General features: G+C 34.5%; 1 protein-coding gene across 1 annotated transcript in view; it reads left to right on the top strand.

The window, feature by feature from the left end:
- Positions 1–22057, top strand: part of LOC145242682 (uncharacterized) — a 28946-nt gene extending 6889 nt beyond the window's left edge. Inside the window, exon 2 of the mRNA XM_080105814.1 lies at positions 18556–22057. Coding sequence (XP_079961940.1) covers positions 19134–20786 — 1653 coding nt within the window. The 5' untranslated portion in view covers positions 18556–19133 and the 3' untranslated portion in view covers positions 20787–22057. The remainder of the gene's footprint in view (positions 1–18555) is intronic.
- Positions 22058–25241: the final 3184 nt, after the last annotated feature.

Here is a 25241-nt window from a genome sequence, read left to right as displayed (position 1 = left end):
ACAAAAGGAAGGCAAAATATATATATAAAAAAAAAAAAGGGGCAAATGAAAAACAGACTCAAAAAGTATATTAATTTAGTCAAGTTTTATTGAAAAATGCTGAATTGCTTTTATTTCCCTAAGCAAGAGTTAACAATTAACATCAGGTACCAATTATAAAAATAAAAAAATAAAACATACAGTAAAGGGGCCTCTAATTGAGAAACTAATTCTGCAATTAATTCTATTGAATGGAACAACAAAGTTACATTTATTGTCCAAACGATAGTGACAAATAAAACAGGAAAATATACGGTGTTCCTTTTCTGAAAGAATCATACAAAAAATAGTCTTATTTGAGTTGTAAAACCTGAAAGAAAAAAAAAAGCATGGGAAAAGGTGTCCTTAAAAATGTTTTTTCCTTTTTTTTTTTTCCTCAGTCCTTTTTTTGAGAGGCACCTTCACAATCTTCTAAAACCTTCTGGTTCTAATGTTTTTGTTTCCTTTTTCTTTTGAAATAAAAATGTCCTCACGAGAAGGGAATTTTAGTAGAAATGTGTTCCAAGGGTCTCTTTCTTTAAGAACATGTGTGCTGATAAACTGCTTGTCTTGTCTCACCGGCTGGCAAATTAAATTTCTGTTTCTTACAGAAAAATATCTCAAAAATCTAACGGTTTCTCCGTTAGTCCTTTAAGACTAATAATTTCCCAGTTGGTGATGCCTTGTTGCTTTTACATTAACTGAGAATTAAATTGTAAAAGTTTTTCCCTAAAAGAGAAAAATACAGAACATAATATTTAATGTCAAAAACTTTTTCTTGACAGTTACGGTTAGCATATCCTTCACAGACCGGCAAAATGCGAAAATTGAGGAAAACGAGCAAAAGCCCCTCCCCTCCGCCCCTGACAGTGCAAGAGGAGGTGACTGCTGAAAAGAAATGATAATGTTGCCAAGTCACACTAGGTCAAGAAGTGTAGGCATTCTACTTAACAAAGGCAAAAAGGGCCGAATCCCACCCTGCCTCCTGGCAGCGTTTGATGGCTGCTAGGATTAAAAATAAAATAAAATTCTCAAACGCTGTATATACCGCGCTGTCGTTGTAAACTCCAGGTTGGTATCTGGGGGCACATTTTACTCAATAGGATATATACTCCCCAATCAAGATGGAAAGCAACGGGAAACTACCGTCTTTACTTGCCTTCCCAAGATTATCATGGCTCTACAATTTGGAGTGCTGTGGTCGTCGATGCTGTTAAAACAGTAGGGCCGCTGCATGCATGCAATTTAGGACATTGGGCAAGCCAGGAATAACTGGCAAATTTCGTACTGCTACAAAAACATTTTTTTTTTTTTTTTTACTTTATTAATGAAGAGGATATTTCTTTATGTTGTACTCTGTGACATTTAAAAATGGTTACAGCAAGTTTTATGGTAGTAGAACACGTGAAACACTGAAATGAAAACTCGAATGAGAAACAGTAACCACCAGCTGTATGAACAAGCCGAAAATAATGCTAAAGCGATAACCCAAGTTTATCAGTTCTTAGTTAAGGACAGGTAACCATTTATCTTTTCTTTTTTTTTTTTTTGGAGAAGTTTAATACAAAAGCAAAGATAGGTCTAAACTTTTTTTTTTTTTTTTTTAAATGTTAACCTTACAAATGATAAAATAATATTTACTTTTTATAGAAATAAATTGTTTCCTCTCTTTAATTGTGAACTTGAATTATCTTTCCTTTAGCCACGTTCTCTATTTTTTTTTTTTCTATAAAATTTATTTTTCCAGGTCAGGTTCTATATTTGAATAGATTCCTTCTTTTTTTTTTTTTTTTTTTTTTTGCATTTTCATCCTAAACAAGGCACATACTATCTGGGACATAATTGCAAGGATACTATGTAGGGAGTTAAGCAGCAAGATGTCTGTTTACACTACACTTGAACTTCTGCATGTCAACAGTCAGGGAAGCAGGAAGCTGGAAGGGAATTCCAAAGTCTAGCAGTTGGGGGGGGGGAAACTATTAGAGTAGTGTAGTCTGTAGTGGATAGCAACAAAAGTGGATGATCACATTCAATGCTGCCAAAACTAAGCTTGTTTCCTTTAATAATGACAAGAAACCTTCTTAACCAAGCTATGGCTAATGATGCAGTACCTGAAAGTACTTCAAACTCCTTGGTTTAATGTTCAAAGGAAACATGAGTTGGAACAGATACATCAAAAGCATCTCTCTACTATGCTAGAAAGTTACGCCTGAAAGCATCCTGTACCTCTACAAGGCCACCATTTACCCATGTATAGAGTATTGTTTTTTTTTTGTTTTGTTTTTTTTTTCCGTTGAAGATTGTAATGCTGGATATGGGGCAGCCAAACCAGCTGCCAACATTTCCCCACTTTTTTATTGAAACCAACCGAGAGCTCTTTTTAGTATCCTCGCTATTCCCTTAAGTGCAATTGTCTGAATCTCTTTTGCACTTGGTTCTCCAGGAATATTAGTTAGGTAGGAGTTCAGGTTCTTCTTCATAAGTCCTGTGGCACCTATGATAACTCGTATGATTGATATCCCCTTAAGATTCCAGTTTCTTTTCATATCATACATGAGACCTTGGTATTTGGTCTGTTTCAGATTTGGGTTGGTGCATGTGCTACTAGTCTCTCACTCCGGGACAAGGTTCAAAAGAGAGTCGTCAACCTGATAGGTCCTGAACTGTCAACTAAGCTTCACCGTCTCTTCCATCAATGAAATGTTGCATCGCTCTGCCTGTTTTTCCAGTATTTTAATGGTAGATGCTTTGACGAACTACAAGACCATGTACCCGCTAGACGTAAATACCCCCGACAAGCAGCAAAATCCCACCTCTACACAGTAGAGATCCACAGATGCCAGAAAGTCTTTTACTCAAATAGTTTCTTTTTCCATGACTGCAACATTTCGTCGATGGAACAGAGGTTGAAGTTTAGCTGACAGTTACGAACCAGCAGAGCAAAAGAAAAGACACATTATGATGACTTCTATTTATGAACTGTTTTTTGTTTGATTAAAAAACAGTTCATAAATATATTAACAGTTCATGAACATATTTTTATTATAAAGGTTATAACTTTGTAATAAAAGTTCAAATAAAAACTGTTTGAATAAAACTTGTATTTTTATATTTGCTTAAAAAGAAAGCTACATTGGTCATCCGTACCTAAAATTTGTCTGACGTCATTTCCGCCGAATGGCTTTGTAAACAAAGATCTGCCAATCTTAACGAAAGCTTTTTTAGCTTTCGTTAAGATTGGCACATTAACACGAAACTCGGAAACTATTTTCTTTGTAGTACAAAAAAAAAGTCTAATGTCTAAATTCGATGACTAAAATAAAACCTGGCAGGAATGGAGGAGGGGGGGGGCGGTTTATCTTAAAACCTGAATGACTAACGATTTAATCAGCTGCAATGAAAAAGAGAATACAAAGTGTGTCCCTCCCCCTCCCAGGGATCAAAATAGATTTTAAAAACAAAACTTTCTTTTTACTAAAATGTCAGTAATTCTCAGCGCAAATCTAATCAACCGATTTAAATCCATGTTTTTCCATTGATATAGTGTTTCATATTTTCGGACGATTAATTTTTTTAAATCCGATTTTCGCCACAATTATGCCTAAAACCTTTCTTATGAATATAAAATAATCCGTTGCCGTTTCTGATATTACGGCGGATTTTCATTTTAAAAATACATGTGGGGGGGGGGGAAAAAAAAAAGAGGCGCTGTTGGATATGTCATCACCTATTTGAGGGAGATAACTCTATTTTACTAAGACATTAGCGTACAGTAAACACCTACTTTTTGGCCACTTTGGTTTCCTATTTCGTATGTTTGTTTTTTCTTATTAGTTCCTATGGAAAAAAAAAAAAAAATTTTTCTTTTTATTTAAAAGAAAGAAACAAAAAAAAAAGCTGTTATTTGTGCTTGACAATTAATTCCCTGAAAAAGCATGCAACACTAACTGCAAAGTGAAATGTAATATTTATTAAACAAGTTTAGTTTTACCCTCCCCCCTCCATATATAACACGATGTAACTGTAATTTAATTTAATATTATAATCCTAGCTTATTTACCATTTAAAAGAAGCTAAACTGCTAATGTTTTTTCAAAATTTTTTACAGCATACGAAAATGAAAATGCGAGACTAAAATCGTGTTTACATTATCGATGCTTTAAAATAACGTTCTATGTAATGACGTTTTTGAAGCCGTAAACATACCCATGTTTTAAAAATCTAGCAAAAATCAAATAATAGTCAAAATTTTCCTGAAATTTTTTATATTTATTCATTACTAGTATGGGTTCCCGGCATTGCCTGGATGTTTGGAAGTGTGTGTTGAGCAAAAAAAAAAAAAAAAAGTGGTAGTAGGAAGGTAGGCTTGAACCCGTACCGCGAAGGAGGAAAAAATGGGAAAAAAAACCTGACTTCTTCGATGTTACCACCACTGCGAAACTGGAAGTGGCGTAGGTTTAAATTAAGTCTAGATAATCAAAAAGAGGGAATGACTTTCGAAAATATTGGCAAAAAAAAAGTGACCCCTCCCTGTAGAAAAGTGCCCATTTGAGGGTGAAGAAATTAATGTTTTTAGCCAATTTTTCGGTATTCGTCGTCTGAAGGGTTGAGCTTTAAAATGATACTGATCTTGTGAAAATTTGTCGCCTCTGTCGAAAGTTTTAGGCAAACCTGCAAACATACATACATACATTTATATATTGATAGCTCAAATTTTCGACCCAAACCGATTAAAAAGCTTTCCCTATCTCTGAATACTCTTTATGTAAAATTTCAAATGTTTAGACCAGAATTTGGTAGACTGCAGAGCTCAATTTTTTAAAAACTTTGACCCCTGTTATGACCCCTTAACATTTATTGTTTTGGGCTCAAATCAAGTAAATAAGTTAGATCCATGTCCAAAGAACCTATATCTAAAATTTCAAGTGTTTATACCCAAAATTGTTAGAGGAGTTTGGTAGAGTTCTCAAAGGTCAAATCGTTGAACTTTGATCCCTTAACAGCCAAATTTTTGGCCGAAAACGGATTACAAAGATTTTCCCATATCTCAATACCCTGTATATCAAATTTCCAGTCTGTAGACTTAAAATTGAGTTATTGCGTAGGGAAATGTACACAGACATACACACAGACACTTTCACTTTTATAGATATATAGATTAAATAAACTTGCATAATTAAAGTAGGTTTTGTTAAATATATTAGAGGAAAAAATTTTTTTTTTAAGTTCTACCCCCCCCCCATATTTTATGTTACAAAAACTAAACAAAATAAATGTACGTCCATAAAAATTTCAACATTTTTTAAAGCTGAAAAAAATCAAATAATCAAAAAAATAGTTATTTTTATATATATACTAGCAAAGGTACTTGGCAATGCCCGGGTGTGTGGAGGTGTAGTAAGGAACCCCGGGGGTTGGGGAATAAAAAAAAAAGTCGTAGTAGGCGGACAGGCTGGAACCCATAACAAGAAGGAAAAAATAAAATCTAACGTCTTAGCCGATGTCTCTCTATTGCGCAAACAGAAGTTGCGAACGTCAAAATTAAGTGTAGTCAATAGAAAAGAGACAATGACTTGCAAAAATAGCGATGCAAAAACTGACCCCTCCTTGTAAAAAAACAACTGCCCACTTGAGTGAAGGAATGAATGTTTTTGGCCAATTTTTCGATATTTGTCGTCTGAAGGATCGAGCTTCAAAATGATACTGATCTCATGAGGATCCATCGTGTGTGTCAAAAGTGATTGGCAGACACACACACACACACACACACACACACACACACACACATTTTCCCCTTTATAAATATAAAAGCGAAAATGTGTTTGTGTATGTATGTATGTGGGTACACTTTTTGTGTATGTCTGCAAGAGGCTTTTTTCGTCAGCCTTCTCGCTCGACTTGCTCCTTAAAACTTTTTATATCACGCATAAATCGTAATATCTATAACTTAGGAATGGGGGTCACGTGTGTATTTAATTTGCCGACTTTTACCAGCTATTTTTCCATCGTCGCGTCTTCGAAAAGCGAATGATGGGGTGGGGGAAACAGTAACTGGCTTGCAGCGCAAAACTAGGTCAAACATCACGCCACTTAACTTTCTCGCAACTGTATATTTCACTTTATAAACCTTAACTTAACACGTTTAGCAATTCCTCTCCCCTTGTGGCCAAGATGGCTAGGTCTCAGGTTTTTTTTCCATTTCCTTTCCAACTTTGCGTCAAGGCTTCGGGGTTCAATCCTACTTTCCTACTAAAACTTTTTTTTTCTTTTAAACCTCCAAACACCTGGCCAACATTTTTTTATGTTTTTAACACACACCTCTAAACACCCAGGCACCGCCGGGTACCCTCCGCTAGTATATATATATATAGAAGGTAAAATCACGTTATTTATTTCACTTACCTTAAAGTTGTAGATAAAATTGGACATAAAATTAATATTATGTTAAAAAAAAAAACACTTAAATTTTTTTCTTGGTAATATAATTATGTGAATTACAACAAAAAAGAATTTAAAAAAATAATTACTTTTAAAAAGCTTTAAATGATATTAAATTCAAATATCATGCAATATGAAGTTTAAACAAAGATTTTTTTAATACAGGTTTCCAATATTAAAAAACTATATTCATATAATAGAATATATGAATGAAAATCCAAAATCGGCCTAAAAAAATTCATTATCATTTGAGTATTTGAATTGATAGAGTATGAAGTTTATTTTTTGTGTCTTTTTCCAAAAAAGTATGGAGGCCTTTAAGTAATATTATCTTTAGATACATAAGTGTCAACAGGAGACGTTAAAATTAATTTTATTTTATTAACTCTCGTCTGTGTAGTTCGTTAAAAAAATCTATTTGTTTTACAATGTAAATATGAAAATCTGATAGCAAAAAAAAACGTTACTTCCATTAACCATTATAGCGCCAATGCCCATCCATAGAAACTGACTCAGAAAATAGTAAATACATGAAATGATGACGTTGCTGTTATTTTGTAAAACGCTGACGTTTTACACACAGCTGTGGAGGTGCCTAAAGTTCATTGATAGTTTTTTTTTTTTTTTTACTCGCGTTCACCCCAAACAAGGCATATTATTACTTGGACATAAGGGGTTACTATTTGGGATCATGCCTAAGAAAGATTAACAAGATGTTGGTTTACATTACATTTAAACTTCTGCACATCGGTACAGTCAGGCAAGCAAGTAGCAGGAAGGGAATTCCAAAGTCTATCTGTTCGAGCGAAGAAACTTTTAATTAAAGAATGGTACTAAAAATTTTTGTGGCATTTCCTGAAGAATCTCAGATTGGATTCAAATGTTTGTTTCGTTTAAATAAAAATTAAAATTTTTTTTCACAGGAACTAATAAGAAAAAATGAACATCAAATAGGGAGCTAAAGTGACCCAAAAAGTGGCTGCTCACTGTACGCTAATGTCTTAGTAAAATAGAGTTATCTCCCTCAGATAAAAAATATATGAGGTAAAAAAAAAATGTTCCACATTGTATTTATTTGTGCAAGAAGATAGCACGCCATCTGATTGATATATAATGAAAGTTGAGAAATAGATTTTTTAAAATGTCGTTTTAAGCAAAAACAATATTACGTACTTGTCATGTCAAAAAATAATAATATATTAAAAAATTACGAAAATTAATCAAATAGAACAACTGCTATTGTGTTAATTTTATTTTTATTTCGGACTACTATTCTCATCTTTATTAGTTGTTTTTCATTTTTTTTATTGGTTTGTTTATTCACAATGTTTCGGCCAACTAATTCCTCTGACGAAGGCCAGAGGAATTAGTTGGCCGAAACGTTGTGAATAAACAACTAATAAAGATGAGAATAGTAGTCCAAAATAAAATTAATATATATAATGCTCATCTCAAAATGAATTCCAATTAAGGAATAATATATATGCTATTGTGTTTTTAGTAAAAAAAAACAAAAAACAAAAAAGGTCTATCGCTATAGAAAACAAATATTGCAGCTATGAAAAAATAATCCAAAATATTAATTCCGAGTTATGTCCCCTGTGTTTGTGTCTAATTTATAACGTCTATAATGCAATTTTTACCCAATTTTCTGTAAAAAAAAAAATGACTATTAACTAGAAATAAATTTCTACTCAATGAATTTTCATAATTTTTTGATGTATTACTATTTGCGTCATGACAATTAAGTAATATTGTTTTTGCTTAAGACGACATATTAAAAAAAAATCGATTTGAAAGCTTTTATCTTAATAAGCAGTGAAAGCATAAGAAACTTATGAAACTGATGTAAAAAAAAAGGTGAAAAATGGAATCTGGCAATAATTTCATCATCATCATCATCATCATCATCATCACCACATTTGTTTTATGTACTGTCATGTATTGGACAACGTTTAGAGATTGACTCCCAAACTAACTTATCTCTGCACAGGTCTTCATTTATCCCTCTTATTCTCAAATCCAGTCTTATCATTTCCTCCCTTGTTTTCCTTGACATTCCCATATGAACTGAACCTGCTACCTCAACTGTTCTACATATCCTAACCCAAGAATTCTGATCCATTCTTTCAATCCATTCTGACCAAACCAACAAAGTGCTGTTGCACACACATATCTGTATATTGTTCAAATTTAATCTTCCTCTGAGCTCATCAGATCTAAATCTGTAAGCCTCACATTACATATCCATCATATCATTTTCATGTCATTTTTCTTTTTCTTTTTTTTACAAGGTGGTCACCACTCATCAAGGCCCGGAAGCAACTCAGGGTAAGGGTTATTGCGTGTACAGTACATTAGTGTTGAGATTTGATAAAGTGTCTTACTTAAGGAGGCGGTTCATCAGGAATTTGTTTATGTTGGACTTGAAGTCATCCAAGTTGTAGTCGGGTGGGAAACAGGCAAATGGAACAGAGTTCCACAGGTGCGCATTTCTAAGAAAGAAGCTTTGTTCATGGAATCTGTTTTGGTTTTGGCACAGATAAAGAGTGGGAAAAATTTTTGACAGTGATTTCAGCTAGACAGGTGTTTTTCATGAAAGACTGGCGAGAGGGGGACCAAGGATTGGAGCTCAGACGAGCACTTGCGATGGAAGTAACGATAAAACAAAGGCAGGCTCGCAGCATCTCTCCTGTGGGAGAGAGGTTGCAGGGAAGAGAAAAGGGCATCCCCCACTAAGCCACGAAGCCTATTTTGTACTTTGTCAAGGCAGGATAGGCTGTTTTTAGCAGCTCCTGCCCAGATGTGGCAGCAGTACTCCATCCTTGGACGTACATGGCTTTTATATAGATAGAGAATTGCATCAGCAGTGAGATATCTTCTTGAGCGCGTAGAAGGATCCTACCATTTTCTATACATGTCCGAAATCCTTACCGGTCAGGTTTCACTTCCATACGTCATCATACTGCGTGCACATGTCTGATAGACTTTTCTTTTGGTCGACAATGGTAACACTCTGCTAGTTAGCAATGACAGACATTCTGTGAACTTAGTCTATTGACTTTCGTTTTTTTGTTTGAGGTCAGTTTGATTCGTATTTTCATCAAATGAATTCCACGCAAATATGAATCAGCGTTTTTTTTTTTAAATTTTTTTTTTTTTTTGTTAAAATGTTTTGGTTTTGGTTAACTGCAGAAGTTCAAGAAAAGAGTGAATAAGTAAGAAAATTACACTTGCGAATTACTTAGGACTTCTACTTGGTCATGGCTACTAATTGGGACCAAGAAAGATCAGCAAGATGTTGGTTTACATTACATTTAAACTTCTGCATACAGTACAGTAAGAGAACCAGCTAGTAGGAAGGGACTTCCAAAGTTTAGCTGTTCGAGGGAAGAAACTAATAGAGTAGAAAGCTTTCTGGCATTTAAGGATCTCAATAATGAAGGGGTGTGATTTTGTTGCTAATCGGGTTTGTCAGAGATATGTACATTGAGGGGGCACAAGTGCAATGAGTTCATCAGAACACATTCCATTAAAATGCTTGTAAAACAGGCACAAAGATGTAATAATGCAGCAATGGGACAGGGGTTGGAGCTTATTTGATAAAGTGGGATATATTAGATTGAAAACTTTTTTTTTCTTTTTTTTTGGGACCCTATTCAAGAGGGAGAGACTAGTGATAGATGCACCAGCCCAGATGTGGCAACAATATTATATGCATGAATGAATGGTGGTCTTGTAGCAGTACAGGATACTCTCAGGTGTGAGTAGTCTTCTAGCACAATAGAGGGAACCCACCTTCTTTGCAGCAGCCTTCGCAATGTCTTCAGTGTTTTTGTTCTAGTTCATATTGTCTGTGAAAAGACTATCAACAGTCTCTCCCACTCTCTATTTGTGCCTAAATCTAAACGCAGATTCCATGAACAAAGCTTCTTTCCTAGAACTGTCAGTCTGTAGAACACTATTCCACTGGCCTGCTTCCCGATTGACTACAATATCATAGCCTTCAAGTCCAATGTAAACAAGTTCTTGATGAGCTGTCCCCTTACATAATCCAAATTCTACCCAACTTACACCATTAACAATTACTAAACTACTGCCTTGTATTCATTAACCCTTATCCTCGAGTGCCCTGCGGGCCTCGATAAGTGGTGACCTCCTTCAAAAATAAAAAGGAAAGATTTTTAACATTTCTGAAGAAAGTATTTAATTTATTAGATGAAAGATATTTTTTGGTTAGTGATTGAAACTTATCAGAAAGCGCCAGATAATAAAATGTCCCCTCCCATGTCATTACAAGATGGAACGATAAAGTTGTCGCCATAGAAAAGACACGGTGATTCCATTTCCGTTTGATGAAAACCGTTTTTTTTTTGTTTGTTTTTTTGCAGACCATCTACTAGTTGGCCAGTTGTGTACAAATCCCAAGAGTAATATGAGCCTTCTGTCATGTCTTAAAGTGACGCAATGTTTCAACGAGCGAGATCGAAGATGCGCCGTTGTACAACTTCTGCTCTCTATCAATTGAAATTATGACAACAGGACCATTGCCAGCATCCTCAAAATGTATCACTGGATTTCCACGGATAACAGGACATGCTCAGGGTGATGAAGACTGTTATGATCTTTGGTGTAGTTTCAAATGAGGGCCACATCATGCCACCTCACAAAGTCAGCTTGAAAGTCAACACTAAAGTATACCTGGATGTGCTGAAGAGTGTGGTGATCCCCTGCTAGTCAGATGGCCACTGCAGACCCTGAGTGTGGCAACAGGAATCAATGCCAGCCCACACACACAGGATTGGCTTCAGAAGGAGTGCTACGCTTTTGTACCTTTCTCTCACTGCCCCCCCCCTTCCCCTGACCTGAACCTGCTGGACTACTTCATTTGGTCATACGTTGAGAACATCACCAACATGACTTCTCACAACACTAAGGCCAGCCTGATCGCCACCATCCGCTGAGTATTCGCCGAGCTCCCACCGGCACTTGTGGAAAAGGCATGTTCCCAGTTCCAGACCTGAATCAAGGCGTTGATTGAGACTGAAGTCGGCTACATTGAATAGATGTCAGCTCTACTACATAATCAAGTTACCTGAATTGAGTTTTTCAATAAAAGTTTTAAAATAGATCTGTAACGTTGTTTTCTTTAGGGCGACAAATTTATCGTTCCACCCTGTATTTCTTCCAAGCAATCTATGGCTCTGTCCACCTTCGCAAAACATTCACAACAAATACTCGTCTAGCTACAATAACTCTTAATAATTCCCCTTACTCTCTATCAGCACCTAAAACTAAACGAAAATTCCATGAGCAAAGTTTATTTCCAAGAACTGTATTAGCACCACAAGTTCTTATAAATCCGTCCTCTTAAATAAGCAAACTCTACCCGAGTTCCACCATTATGGATTGTCATAGTGTTGTTTCACACTCTACCAGACACCCATTAACATTTATCCTCGAGTGGCCCTTGAGCCTTGATAAGTGTTAACTCACTAGTAAAATGAAAACCAAAAATTCTATCACATAAATATATTGTTGTACATTAGCTTTTAGGAGTCATCAGGAGATAATGAGCACTGTTCCAGAGCCTTCAGATCAACTGTTATATTTGTTTACAGACCTCACCCCACCCCTTCGTTGATGTGAGACGTTATGTCGGCGGTCGTCGAATTAGTTCAAATGAATAACGACAAAATTGTATCGGTTTAATAAGACATGAAAAATATTTTTCCAGTCATTATTTATATCATAATGTCGGCCACAATTTTGGGTATGTCTATTATAAACAGGGATACCTAGCATTGTCCGGGAACATGGATAACAAAATAGAAGAGTTGAAAGAAAAAAAAAACTGTAACGCTTAAAACTCTCTCTCCACGTATCCTTAATTACATTATTTTTGAACAGCTTCTCCGACTGCCCCCTCCTGCTTTCTTTCTCTAGTTCAATATTTAATATAATAGTTGACCGACCTAGTTTCAATATTGTTTTCTGAACAATTAGTAGTAAGAATGAAAGTTTTTTTTTTTTTTTTCTTAACAGAATGAATATTACAGTATATTTCTTCTAACTCAGGATTATATGAATCTGATGTAAGGTTTGTTTGTGTATCTTTGACTGTTTGAGTTTTAACCAAATGCGCACGCATAATGGACAAGATATCCCAAAATTAAATTGCTTGTTATCGATTAGAATGCTTTTATTTTTGTGTAGGAATTTATTTCATTTTAGTCAACTTACGAGGTTCCTTCAATAAGTTTACAGACTTTTTTTTCGTATAAGTACGTTTATTGATAGTACAGACCTGAAACTTTGGCCTCTTCGAAGTAATCTCCTCCGACTGCAATGCACTTGTTGTACCATTCCAACAACTTCTGGAAAGCCCCATGGAAGCCTTCTTGTGTGAGCATGTCAATGACCCTTGTCATAGCCTTTTTCATCCTCTCAATTGTCTCATAACGACAGCCTCTGAGGTTTTCCTTGAGCTTAAGCAATAACGAAAAGTCACAGGGAGAGTGAGGAACTGTTTCGATGCGCATCTTGCTGTTATGACGTCTTTCTTTCTGATCTTCTCTGAGCACATTTTGGACAAACTATGCGCAAATCTTCCGCATCTTCAGTTCCTCGTGAATAATTGTGTGTACAGTTCCCACACTGACATCAAACTGTGCGCTTATTGTCTTTATAGACACACGATGGTCCTTATCCATGAAATTCTTTATTTGGCCAATCAACTCTAATGTTTTGACTTCTGTTGTGTCTGCACAAATAATTAACAAGAACACGAAAGTAAAGGTATACACGAATATATTAAGAAGAAAAGTTATATACATATTTACTTGTCTTTAGATATACTTCAGTTGGAGATATTCCGGCATGTGGCGTGTTGCATGTCTTACTGGAGGCAGCATAAGCGTCTTGCCTATTTGACGGTCGTTGCCGAACTCCCCCGGTATTGGTGATTGATACCTTTATATATCTCACTCACCCGCCTATGTTAATTAGTGGGCGTCTCCACAACAACTTCCTTACTCCTCCCACACCTCATCATCTCTTACAAACTCCCTGCTTTCCTTGAATCTCTTATGCCACTCAAAAACTGATACTTGATTCATGTAAGATATTCTAAAAGCAGTCTGAAGCATTCCAAAGTTTCTGTGGCATTTTTTTTTCCAAGTTTAAAACAGAATTTTATTGCATATCGTTCCACTAAAGTGTCCCCACGTCTAGATTTCATTTTTGAAATTCACCAGCTCTGACAAACAAGCTTTATTAGGGTGTATTCCAATTCCTGCTGTAGCTGTTCATTTGAAGCTGACATAAAAGTTGGTCAGTTAATCTCATAAGATGTATAGCAATAACATACTGAACTTTCAAGTGTCTACAACAATTTTAAATGCCTGTGCAAAAAGTGTCTGGAAACTTATTGAAGATACCTCATAGATGCTGTGGTTGATTAATGCTTACCAACATGGTCGTCACCACTGACATGGAGATATGTCCTGATTATTACTAAAATCATAGTTCTGGCCAATATCATATTTACTGCCGTTTAAGATTTGGGTGCAGCTGAGATAAGTAGGTCCAACAGACGAGCCGCGTTCTGAAAAATCTGAACAGTTAGGTCACGTGAAATGTGATCCCGGTGCTTCTACCATTATTGACCCGATGAATGATGGATAGAGAAAGCATGAACCCATTTTGGAAAGTTTTCACTTGTTCGTTATGTTTATAATTTTTGAAATTTCTTTCTTTCTTTAATTCTTTGAATTAAAAAAAAATTTCTTTCTTTCTTTAATTCTTTGAATTAAAAAAAAATTTTTTTTTTTTTCTTTGAATTAAAGAAAAAATTTTTTTTTTACTTTTTAGCTTAACTTGCTTTTATATTTCACCATTTCGTTTTTTAGTAATAAATGCTTATTCTACATTAAAAACCGACCTTGTATCTAACTCTGCCCTCGTGGGGAGGCAAGTAAATAGGAAGTAATATGGCGGCTGAAAAACGTTTTTCGACCACCATAAAAGAATTACAATACATTTAAAACATGAAGAATTTCGCCCTTGTTGTTCTAAGTTAACTAGCAACTACTTGTGTTTTAAACTTTTAGAAAAAAAAAAAAAAAGAAAGAAAGCGCTTTAAAATTGTAAAAACACTAAAGCTTTTTTCATTTGTTGTTTTTCTTTGGAAGCGGAGTTTCAGGCGCCCCTATTATCCCAAAGAACCAGCTATATAAACACTTTGCAATATTTTTCAATAATTATTAAAAGAAAAAAAAATTCTTTACAATCAATTTTTATTTAAAATTAAGAAATTATTTTCTAAAATATATTGTTTACATTTTGTTTTTAAGTAAAATTAAGAAATTAATTTTAAAAATATTGTTTATATCCATCTTCATTCAAAAGGGTTACTTTTTGGTAGCTTCACCGGTTGTTAATCTAAATTTTCCGATTGTCAGAACAAGGTTCGTCTGCGGGACCTACTTATCTAAGCTTCACCATTGTAATCATCATCATTGTTGTAATGTTTGCAAGGTTTTGGACCTTCTCTTGCCGTATTCTGTTGAATTCTGGAAAATTATAACCAAATTCACTACACTAGTAGTCTGAAAGAACACGCAGAATAAATATCGGTAAATGATGAAATCTGTTTTTATGAATCTCAGAAAATCACTCCGAATTTGAAAAGCTCCTGCACTATCGACTCAGCTCCAACCTCTGTCCCATCGCCGAAACATGGCATCGTTGTGCCTATTTTACAAATATTTCAATGGCAGGTGCTCTGCTAACTCTGAGTACTAGTACCGCCTCAACAACAATACCTTTGACAAACCCAACAACCAGCAAAATCCCACCCCTACATTGTAGAGATTCTTAGATGCCATAAAGCTTTCTACTCAAATAGCTTTTCCCCTTGGATTGCTGCACTTTAGAATCCGGGCCCCTGCTTCCCTGACTGTACTGACATGCAGAAATTCAAATGTAATGTGAACAAACATTTCACTGCCCAACTCCATAAATAGTATCCCTGCAAATCTGGTCCTAAATGGTAGCCTTTCACAACTAAGTGTCCCTGTGCATTGTTTGGGGTGAGACCTCAAGTAAAAAAAAAAATAAATAAATAAATAATTGTAAAACATAACAATGAAAACGCAGATCAAGTCCTAAACCTATAAATAGTAACATTAATATTTCATCTCAGAAATATTGTCGTATGTTTCTTATTTTATATTATAGTTTTGTATGATTAATCAACTGTTATCTGACATTTAATAGAAATTGACTGTTACCTGATAAAAATAAACAGAAAAAAAAAAAGATGTATATTTAACACTCCAAGCCATCAACAAAAAAATAGATAGAAATTATTGTCAAAAAACACTAAAAATTTCCCTCTGCTTCACTATATTTTAACTTTTACCAAGTAAGCCCTATGGCTTACTTGTAGTTTCATTAAATACTTTGCAAGCAAAATCCGATTCCGCATTTTGCTAATCTCTACCCTCTGATGAGAAGGAAATTATTTCTTTCAAAACTCTGCGGATTAAGGACAGTCCACTTAATTTGTGTTTCCTTTTTGAAAATTAAATATGTTTTATTATTTGTTCTTATAAGCTCTATTTCCTATTTGGTTTTATTGAGCTTTTAAATCTGGTTAGATTACTTTATAAATATTAAGTCTTTAATATTTATATATTTTCAGTTTGCTTTTTTGGATTATCTTGGTAAACTTAATTGTAATTCTTATTTCGTTATATATATATACTTTAGCAAATAAGGTGTAAATCATAATTATTTGCTAATATTTTCTCTGAAGAGATGGTAGACATCGAAATCCTATAGGATAAGGAGTTATATTTCAAATGTATTCTTTGTCTTACATAGAATAATAAAAATCTTTTGATTTGAAATTTAACCATATCACATCATAAATTTTAAAATTTATTGAATGACATATATATATATATTTAAATAAGGGGGTAGTCACCAACAATGTGTATTTTTTAACATTATTTTATTATTCTGTGTCTTGGTTTTTCATTGAGAATTATGTTTGGATCATTGTAATAATGTTTTTAAATCATTGAAATCGTTTTTATGCGTTTGTTTCAGGCGTTCTGTGAAGCGTCCTTGTCAGAAATTATTTTCAAATGTGTTGGAGATGTAAAAATGGCATTATCGTAGTTAATTTGAAGTGTTTCCAAGGGGTGGAGGCATGAAAGTGTCTATTATTCATTGGCATGTTCAATTTTTATTACTCTTTTATTGGGCTTGTCGGGGGGGGGGCGGGGGGGTTGAACTCGGCTGTAGTCACTCTTGTGTGGTGTTTCTCTCTCTCTCACTCTCTCTTTCTGCTTGTGTTTTTTTTTCCCTTTTCCTGTAGGGTGTGTGTGTGTGTTCTTTTATTGGTTTGAGAATGTGTGTACTGTTTTATAGTATTATGAGATTATTTACTTCCCTAGGAAGGTGACTGTGATACAAGGTCGTTACTAATGTGTATGTGTGAGGAGGTGGGGGGGGAGAACCAGCTCTTCTGAAATAAGGGTAGGGGTGCTTTCATTCTATTTTGATATTTATTTTTTGGATTCTTGGATTTTAGTATTGTGATTTTTCGTTTCAGTCTTTTCGGGTATTCTTTATGTTATGTTTGTTTAGATAGAGGGGTGTATTTAAAAATATGTATAGGGGATTTTTTAATGTTTCTATTTATTTGTCTCCCCATGTGGGTATGGCCAGACCCAGAATCGGTTCCTAGTGTGGGGAAGATCTTGTTCCCAGAGGGGAGAGCCAATTGGAGGGGTATAGGTATGGGAGGGGCATGATAGAAGGGATGATAGTTATCTCAGTCATGAGGGATTTCTCCTCCACTGACTGAGGAGGGAGCGAAGTGTTAGAATAGGTATTATAATATGGTTCTAGGTGTTTCCTAGTGTTGTTGGTTTCGAGGTTAAGTAGGGTTGGTATTGTTCAGTGTGTTGTGTTAGAGATAGGGGTGTTATGTCTGTGTGTGGTTGTATGCGCTCGCGTGTGTGTGTTTTAATGTGTCGGTTCTGATTTATGTGTGGCTGTGTATATATATATATTATTTTTATTTATTTTTTTTTTGCACTCTCTCTTCTCTCATGTAGCGATAGATGTGACACTTAATAAAATAAGCATAAGTTCATCACCAACACTGACATCCTTAAACATGTGGATTCGTCTAGATTGTACCACTCTCTTGTGTCAGCCTTGATTTGAAAATGTCCGTTGGATGCAAGATGGCAAAATACCAAAAAAAACCTCTACAAAGAACTGATAATCGGCAAGAGAAAAAGGGATTGTCCCCAGCTTTGATTCAAAAACGTGTAAATGAAAGCAGTCGACATAGCCCTTGCAAGCTGGGAGACACTTGCTGATCAACACTAGGTCACCAGCAGCCTCAAAAGAGATGAAAAGAAACTGTTAATTGTGGCAGGAGAAGTGAGCTGGATGCAAAGAATGACTGCACCAGCCTCCCCTCTCCAGGGCACAGAGCCAAGATCAGACATGATCAATGAACGCCAATTAACCTGTTTCGATGGGAATAAAGTTAGAAAGAACTTTCAGGTTTATACATTTCGATAATTATAGATTAAGAAAAAAAAATTTGTTTTGGAATTAAGCTTTGTTAAATGAACCATTTGTTAACAATAATTCATGATAAAGTGCATGCGCTCATCTTTAAAAAAAAAAAAAAAAAAGAAGACAATTATTTTCTTTACCATTTAACAAAGGTTTTGCTTGGATAGTTTTTGCATGTTAGCACAAAGAACGAACACTGCATGAAGTTGAAAATGCCCAGTTTTGACAACGGTTTTATTTTCATTCATTTTTTTTTTTTTTTTTTATCAAACAATACATTTTTTGATAAAGAATGGAAAACCGTTCAAAATATTAAAATTCAAACTATGATAACATTTATAAGTTTAGATTCTTATGTATTTTCCATAAAACAAAAAAAAAGTTTCAGCTATGAAATGCATTTCATAAAGATATAAAATGTGTTTCATGGCTAAAACGTTTTAATTTATTTATTTTATTTAATGTTTTTTTTTTCTTTTTTTTTTTTTGCAGGGCACATCTTTTCTTTGTATATAAAAAGTAAATGGTGACCATTGAATGACCATTGGTGTTGTCTTACAAATGTCTGCAATGTTAAGAAAAAGGAGATCTGTTGGTTGTGGAGGTGAAACTCGCAAGTTGATCACAGACAAACACTTATTAAAACTGCTGTTTGCTTCTTTAATATACATCCTCTAAAAAAAAAAAAATGCTATTTGTTGGAAGAACCTAAAAAAAAAAAATTATTTCCAGTTTTTAAGATTAGAAAGTAATATGAAAAAAAAAATAAGTTTTCAAAAGTGAGAACCTAATTTACTTTAGGAGCTCCAATCATAAACAGAATTTTTTAAAAATAAAAAAATTGCAAACAATAATGGCTGTTACAAGCCATACTTGCACAGAACTTAGTTTGATCCTTAAAAACAAGAAAAAACATTGTTCAACATAATTATTTTTAAATAACCCTTATCCTCAAGTGGCCTCTGGGCCTTGATAAGTGGTGATTCCTTAGGAGAAAAAATATCCATAATAATATAAATTGATCCCCCCACACCCTGACTGCTTATATTAAAAAAAAAAACACCCTCAAAATGAAGAAGCCCCCAAGATGTGATATTTGCGGCAAAATCTTCTCCCGCCGTGACAACATGGAGAGACACAAAAACCGTCATCTTCACCGGGAAGTTTTTCCATGTGACCTCTGCGGCCGGCCCTTTTCCCAAAAGTCGTATCTAAAGTTGCACAAGCGAATTCACAGTGGCGAACGGCCATTCGGCTGCAACATCTGTGGACATGCTTTTTCTCGGAACGACCATTTGGTGATTCATATTCGCGGCCATCAAGGCTTAAAACTCTTCAAATGTGAAGCTTGTGGCAAGTCTTTCTCTCGTCGTTCATATCTGACAGTCCATGAACGAATACACTCCGGCAAACGTCCGTACCAATGTCACGTTTGCGGATGCGCCTTTTATCGTGGGGACCACTTGGTACGGCACCGACGGAAACAGCATGGTGAGGAGCCTGTACCTGCTACAACAACTATGTATGTGACTACCGCAGCTGCAGGTGGTGACGGGACGCAAACGATATATACACAAGCAAATCCACAGTTGGAGTCTCAACTTCAGCCTGTGAATATCCAACTGCAGATCGACGGGCAGGAATTAAAATGTAACGATTTTATCATCAGCAACATCACCAGCGGTAATAACCTTCAACAAATACAGCAAGTCACCGCTGATGATAACGTGATTCAGACCAACTGCAGCGGGTGCAACAGCGGTTGCACTGATGTTAGTTGCTGCGATGAACAGGAGCAGCAACAAGTTCTGGATGTTGCTGGAGCTGTGGCAAAGATCGAGGAGCAACAGGATCCTCCAAAGGTTTTTGATAATAATAATACCCTGCCTTCTAACATTGTGGTGATGCAACCGGCAGATGTGAACAGATTAGTTGCTCAAGCTCAAGCCCAAAACCAAGCTCAAGTCGAAACACATCCGCATCCACATCCGCAAGCACATCCGCATCCGCATCCCCATCCGCCAACACTGCCGTTCAAATGTGAATATTGTGGTAAAACATTCTCACGCCGGGATAACCTGGAGCGGCATAAGACGACCCATCTTGATGAGAAGCTGTTTAAGTGCAGCGTCTGCGGCAAAGCGTTCTCTCGCAAATCATACCTGACTGTGCACCAACGTATCCATACGGGTGAGCGTCCATTTAAGTGCGACACCTGCGGACACACGTTTTCGAGGAAAGACCATTTGTTAAAGCATCAGCGAACAAAAGAAGGAGAACGGAAATTGAATTGTGCTGGAAATACCTCGCAGCAACAACAACAACAACAGCAGCAACAGCAACAATTACAACAGATACAGCAACAACAACATCTGCAGCAACAGCAGCAGCAGCCGCAGCCGCAAACCCAATTATTAACACTAACAACAAAAGACATCTCTGCGACCAACCAGCCAACCATGATAACCCTTTCACACCCAGCTGGAATCACGACCACGGACAATAACAACATCACTCTGGCAACCCACCATCCGCACGGATTGGCAAACGCTAAAACACAAGTGTATCATACAATAGCCAAGATGGGACCCGGAACAGCAGTGCCTGTATTTCCTACAACCATTGAGATTTCGCCAGCTACAACGCAGATCTTTCCGACAATTCAGATGTACACAACTGCGCAATTAAACGTTCCACAAGCAAGGAGAGATTCTTCATGGTGAGGGAAGACAGCAAAACAGTTTGGATCTGAAAGTTTAAAAAAGATGTTTCTCCATTTTCACATCATGATGATAAACACCGGCTTATTTGAATCGATCGAGACCTATTACAATAATAGTAACCTTTCTGAATCTCCGTAACAAACAAGTATATCATTTGTATATTCTCATCTTGGTTGTCATTTTTCACGTTTCGATCAATGTAACTGTCGACCTTCAAGTGCATCCTTTCAAACTTGAGAATCTTTATCAACCTCTGAAACCTACACACAGTTTCAAAGTGAACCATTTATTTAATCAATAAGGTAGATTGTTCTTGTTCTATCAGCATTACCTGGTAGAAGTGTTAATTATAAGGCGAAACCATTACGTCGGAAAAGTACTGTTAACAAATAGATGAAATGCATCAGAAACTTCAACAACAACACCCAGTCAACAGAAAAGGCGCAATCCTCCTCCACGACAATGCCCGACCGCACGTTGCTAAACCGAGCCTACAGAAGTTGAACAAGTTGGGCTACGAAATTCTCTCATTCGCCATACTCTCCAGAACTCTCACCTACCGACTACCACTTTTTCAAGCATCTCAACGACTTTCTGCGTAAGAAATGCTTAAAAAATGTAAATGATATCAAAAACACCTTCAGCGACTTCATCACCACCAGAACGCAAGATTTTTGCGTTACTGGCATCAATACACTTGTTTTGCGTTGGCAAATGTGTGTTGATTCTGATGGTGCTTGTTTCGATTAATAAACTTGTGTTTGAGCTGAGATATACCTATCTGAATTTAAAAGTTAAAAACAGTAAGAACTTTCTTGTCAACCTGATATTATGTTGTTCTTAAGTTATTGTCACCCGTTATAAGGATGACACCTTCAACTTTCATAAGATTGTCACTTAATACGTCTTTATCCATTGTTCCATGGGGCCATCTGGATTTTTATCGGGTTATCGTAGATGTAATTGTAATGAGAATAACCCATTCCTGTGGATGTATTAAATTAACAGTTCAATTTGAAATTCTACATAAGTTTCAGAGTCCAATATAAAGATTCGTTTGAAAGGGTGCACATAAGGGAGGTTGAAGGTTTACAACTTGGATGTCTTCAAGTCTAATGTTAACAAATTCCTAATGAACCGCCCCCTTAAGTAAACACTTCATCAAATATGCACACTAACGTAACGTACTTGCAATAACCCTTATCCCTGAGTGGCTTCCGGGCCTTGATAAGTGGTGATCACTGTGTAAAAAAAAACAAAAAAAAAAAAATCTGAAAATAACAACCAATATGAGAATAATAGTTTGAATAATACAAGTTACAAATCCTTATCTTAAAAATTCTTTTAATTATATTTTTAATTATTCAGATTTTTAAATTATGCATATATTTATTGTTTATGAATATACTTTTTAACTATACTTTTAACTATATTTTTAATTATACTTTTTTAATTATACTTTTTTTTCTTTTAAATTATGCTTTTTTAAAAAATTAATTTTTGCATCAACACAAAATCATCTCTATTCTATTCTAACATTTTGTTGCCATATGAACCTTATTTTTATTTTTCCGTGCATGTAAACGTCATCTATAGTAACGTTGCAACATTTGTAATGTTAATCAAAATGCCAAAAAAAAAAAAAAAAAAACTAAACTTATTTGCTATTTTGAAATTCACTGAGATTTTTGAACTGTGAAAATAACAACTCCCAAATCTATCTAATTTAACAAAAAAATGTAAAGCATTTTTCATGGTGGTGGTGTGTTAATGAAGAAACATTTGATGCTGATGATCTGCAGGTGCATGGCGTGGGCATCTTATTGGCCTGTCATTTTTAAAGAATTTTCCATCATTGCTAAGGATGATTTTAAAAAATACTTTGTTGTTCATTCTTGAACATTTTTCAGTTTTATTTATATATATATATATATATATATATATATATATATATATATATATATAACAAAGGAAAATAATCTTGAAGCTATTTTTTATGTGACACTCATTTTTTGGAAAACTTTATCAAAAATATTCACTTGTTTTGATGAAATACTAAAAAAAAAAAAGTCATCTTTTTAAATATCTTCACGTGGACACATTTTCAAAATATGTGGCCTTCAAAATTCTGTTCTGGCAGAGAACTTATGTCTTATACAATGGAAGAAATGTTGGTGCGATTCGTGTCCATTATTCAGAAATGTAGGGAACAAGCTTTCAAACCATAATTCTTTCTAATTCTTCATATTCATAAAAGTACAATGAAAAATATTGGCAGAATTTTGTGAAATGAAAAAGAAATGCATTATTTCTAAACTCCAAACATTTTCTGGTTCTCATTTACATTGGTGATCTTTTGAACCAACACATTTCAGGTGAAAACATTATGTACTTATGTGCCATGTTGAAATTAGTATAAATTACAGAAATTACAAAAAAAATGATAGATTAGAAGTATTTTAAAAAGTCAGCCACAATTACGTTCCCAGATATCGTGTTTAAAGATGGCGGACTGTTAATTTAAGTCAAGAGTTATCTCCCTTGTTTGTCATACTGAATTGGTTACACAACTCTTCTACGTTAAAAAACGACCCTGGTGTCTAACTCTGTCCCGTGGGGAGGCATAGTAAATAGATACACAACTCTTCTACATTAGAACATATGATAAGACTTGGTAATTTGATTGTTTTATTTTTATCATTTTTTTTATCATTTTCCATAACTTTTTAAATTCATACTAATTTCAACATGACATGTAATGTTGTCACCTGAAATGTGTTGGTTTAAAAGGTTACCAATGTAAACAAACACTTTTTTTTATTTTTTATTTTTTTTTTTTTTAAACTGAAGATAATTTTTTTTTTCTTTGCTTGTTTTCATATTTAATTCATTTATATATTTTTTTCTTTGTTCTAATTTAAACACAAAATGAACCCTATTACTTATCTATTGCTTTTAAACTTTAATTAAAGTCATATTTATTTTCTATTCACTGGTTTAAAGTCTTCAAAATCACTTTCAAAATTTCCACACTGTACACTGATGTCAGCCATTTTTGTTATATATTAATAACAGTTTTAATGATTGTATAATTTATTATCGTCATACTTTAAACTTTGAAATTTATTTTGAAATCTTTAAGCAAACAGAAAGTGAGTTTTAGCTTGAATTAATGTTTTCAGGTGAAAGTCAACTATTAAGGTTCATTTGTACCAAGATAAAAAAGAAAAACGAAATTTCACTTGTGCCACTCGTATGAAAGACTTTTAATTTGAATAAAAATTTTCTTTAACCTAGGAATCCTACACACAAAGAAACCAGTTACTTACAAACTGAAAAGACTTGCAACATATCTTTTATGAAGTTGGTTCTAACAAACTTTTGAAAACAAAATAAAGTATTTTGTGATTTTATCCAAAAATATATATAGCCAATAAAAGTGGGTTCGTTTTAGTAAATTGTCCTTGAGAAAAATTCCTTGATTTATATTTCAAATCTGGTTAAATCTGATTCTAAGATGCAGGTTTGATTTAGTTGATCAAACCGCACATTACCTCACATTTGCATGAAAGCAATAATTTTTACTAGCAGAATCCATGGAAGTTGCACGGTAGTTGAAAATTTTAAAAACACATCAGTAAGAAACTTCTTATCATATAATCAAATAATTATAATAACGACAAATTTAAAACAATTATTTTAGCAAATTCTTTAACTTTTTAAAGCTAAAAAGAATTGATTTGAAGGCAATAATTTAATTCTCATGAAAGATTTTGGACTCAAAAGTAAACTCTATTCATTTGATCGTCTTTTCGTTGATTGGTGTATGAATGACTTTTTAAAATCATTACTCAAAAGTTTTGGTGATGATTAGGGTTCGCACAGACTTGAAAAATCCTTGAATTTTGACTTTTGCCTTGAAAAGGCCTTACCTTGAAAACGCCTTGAAAATATGGAAAAGGTCTTGAAAAAGCCTTGAAAATATGGAAAATGTCTTGAAAAAGCCTTGAAAATCGTATTCTTTGTATCCAGTAAATGTTGATGAAAAATTTGAAATAAATACTATTAAATTATTTTTTAAGTATTAATAAAAATACCATTAAAATATTTTTTAAATATTGAAAATAAAATCGAAATACATCATTCTGAAATTGCATCGTATTGTGATTACAAGAGATAAACGGAATGACTTTTGCCATTGTAGATTAGGTTTTTAGGTTTATTATATCATTGTTTATATAATAAATCTTGTTTTAAAACTTGAATTTTGTCTAGAGAAGGCCTTTCAAAACTTTGAAAATCCGTACGAACCCTGGCGATTTACGTTTCCTATTAACAACAGTTGGATTCTTGTCCAGAATTTACCCTACATTCAAAAACAAAAAAAATCTATGATGTACATACCCAAGACAAAGCGAGACTATCATATTCCAAAAATCACCTAAATTAATCCAA

The sequence above is a fragment of the Euprymna scolopes genome, chromosome 21, assembly GCF_053919585.1.
Source record: "Euprymna scolopes isolate OS-2025 chromosome 21, ASM5391958v1, whole genome shotgun sequence".
Taxonomy (NCBI): Eukaryota; Metazoa; Mollusca; class Cephalopoda; order Sepiida; family Sepiolidae; genus Euprymna; species Euprymna scolopes.
The sequence above is the reverse complement of the archived record's forward strand: the minus strand, read 5'-3'. Positions and strand labels throughout refer to the sequence as shown.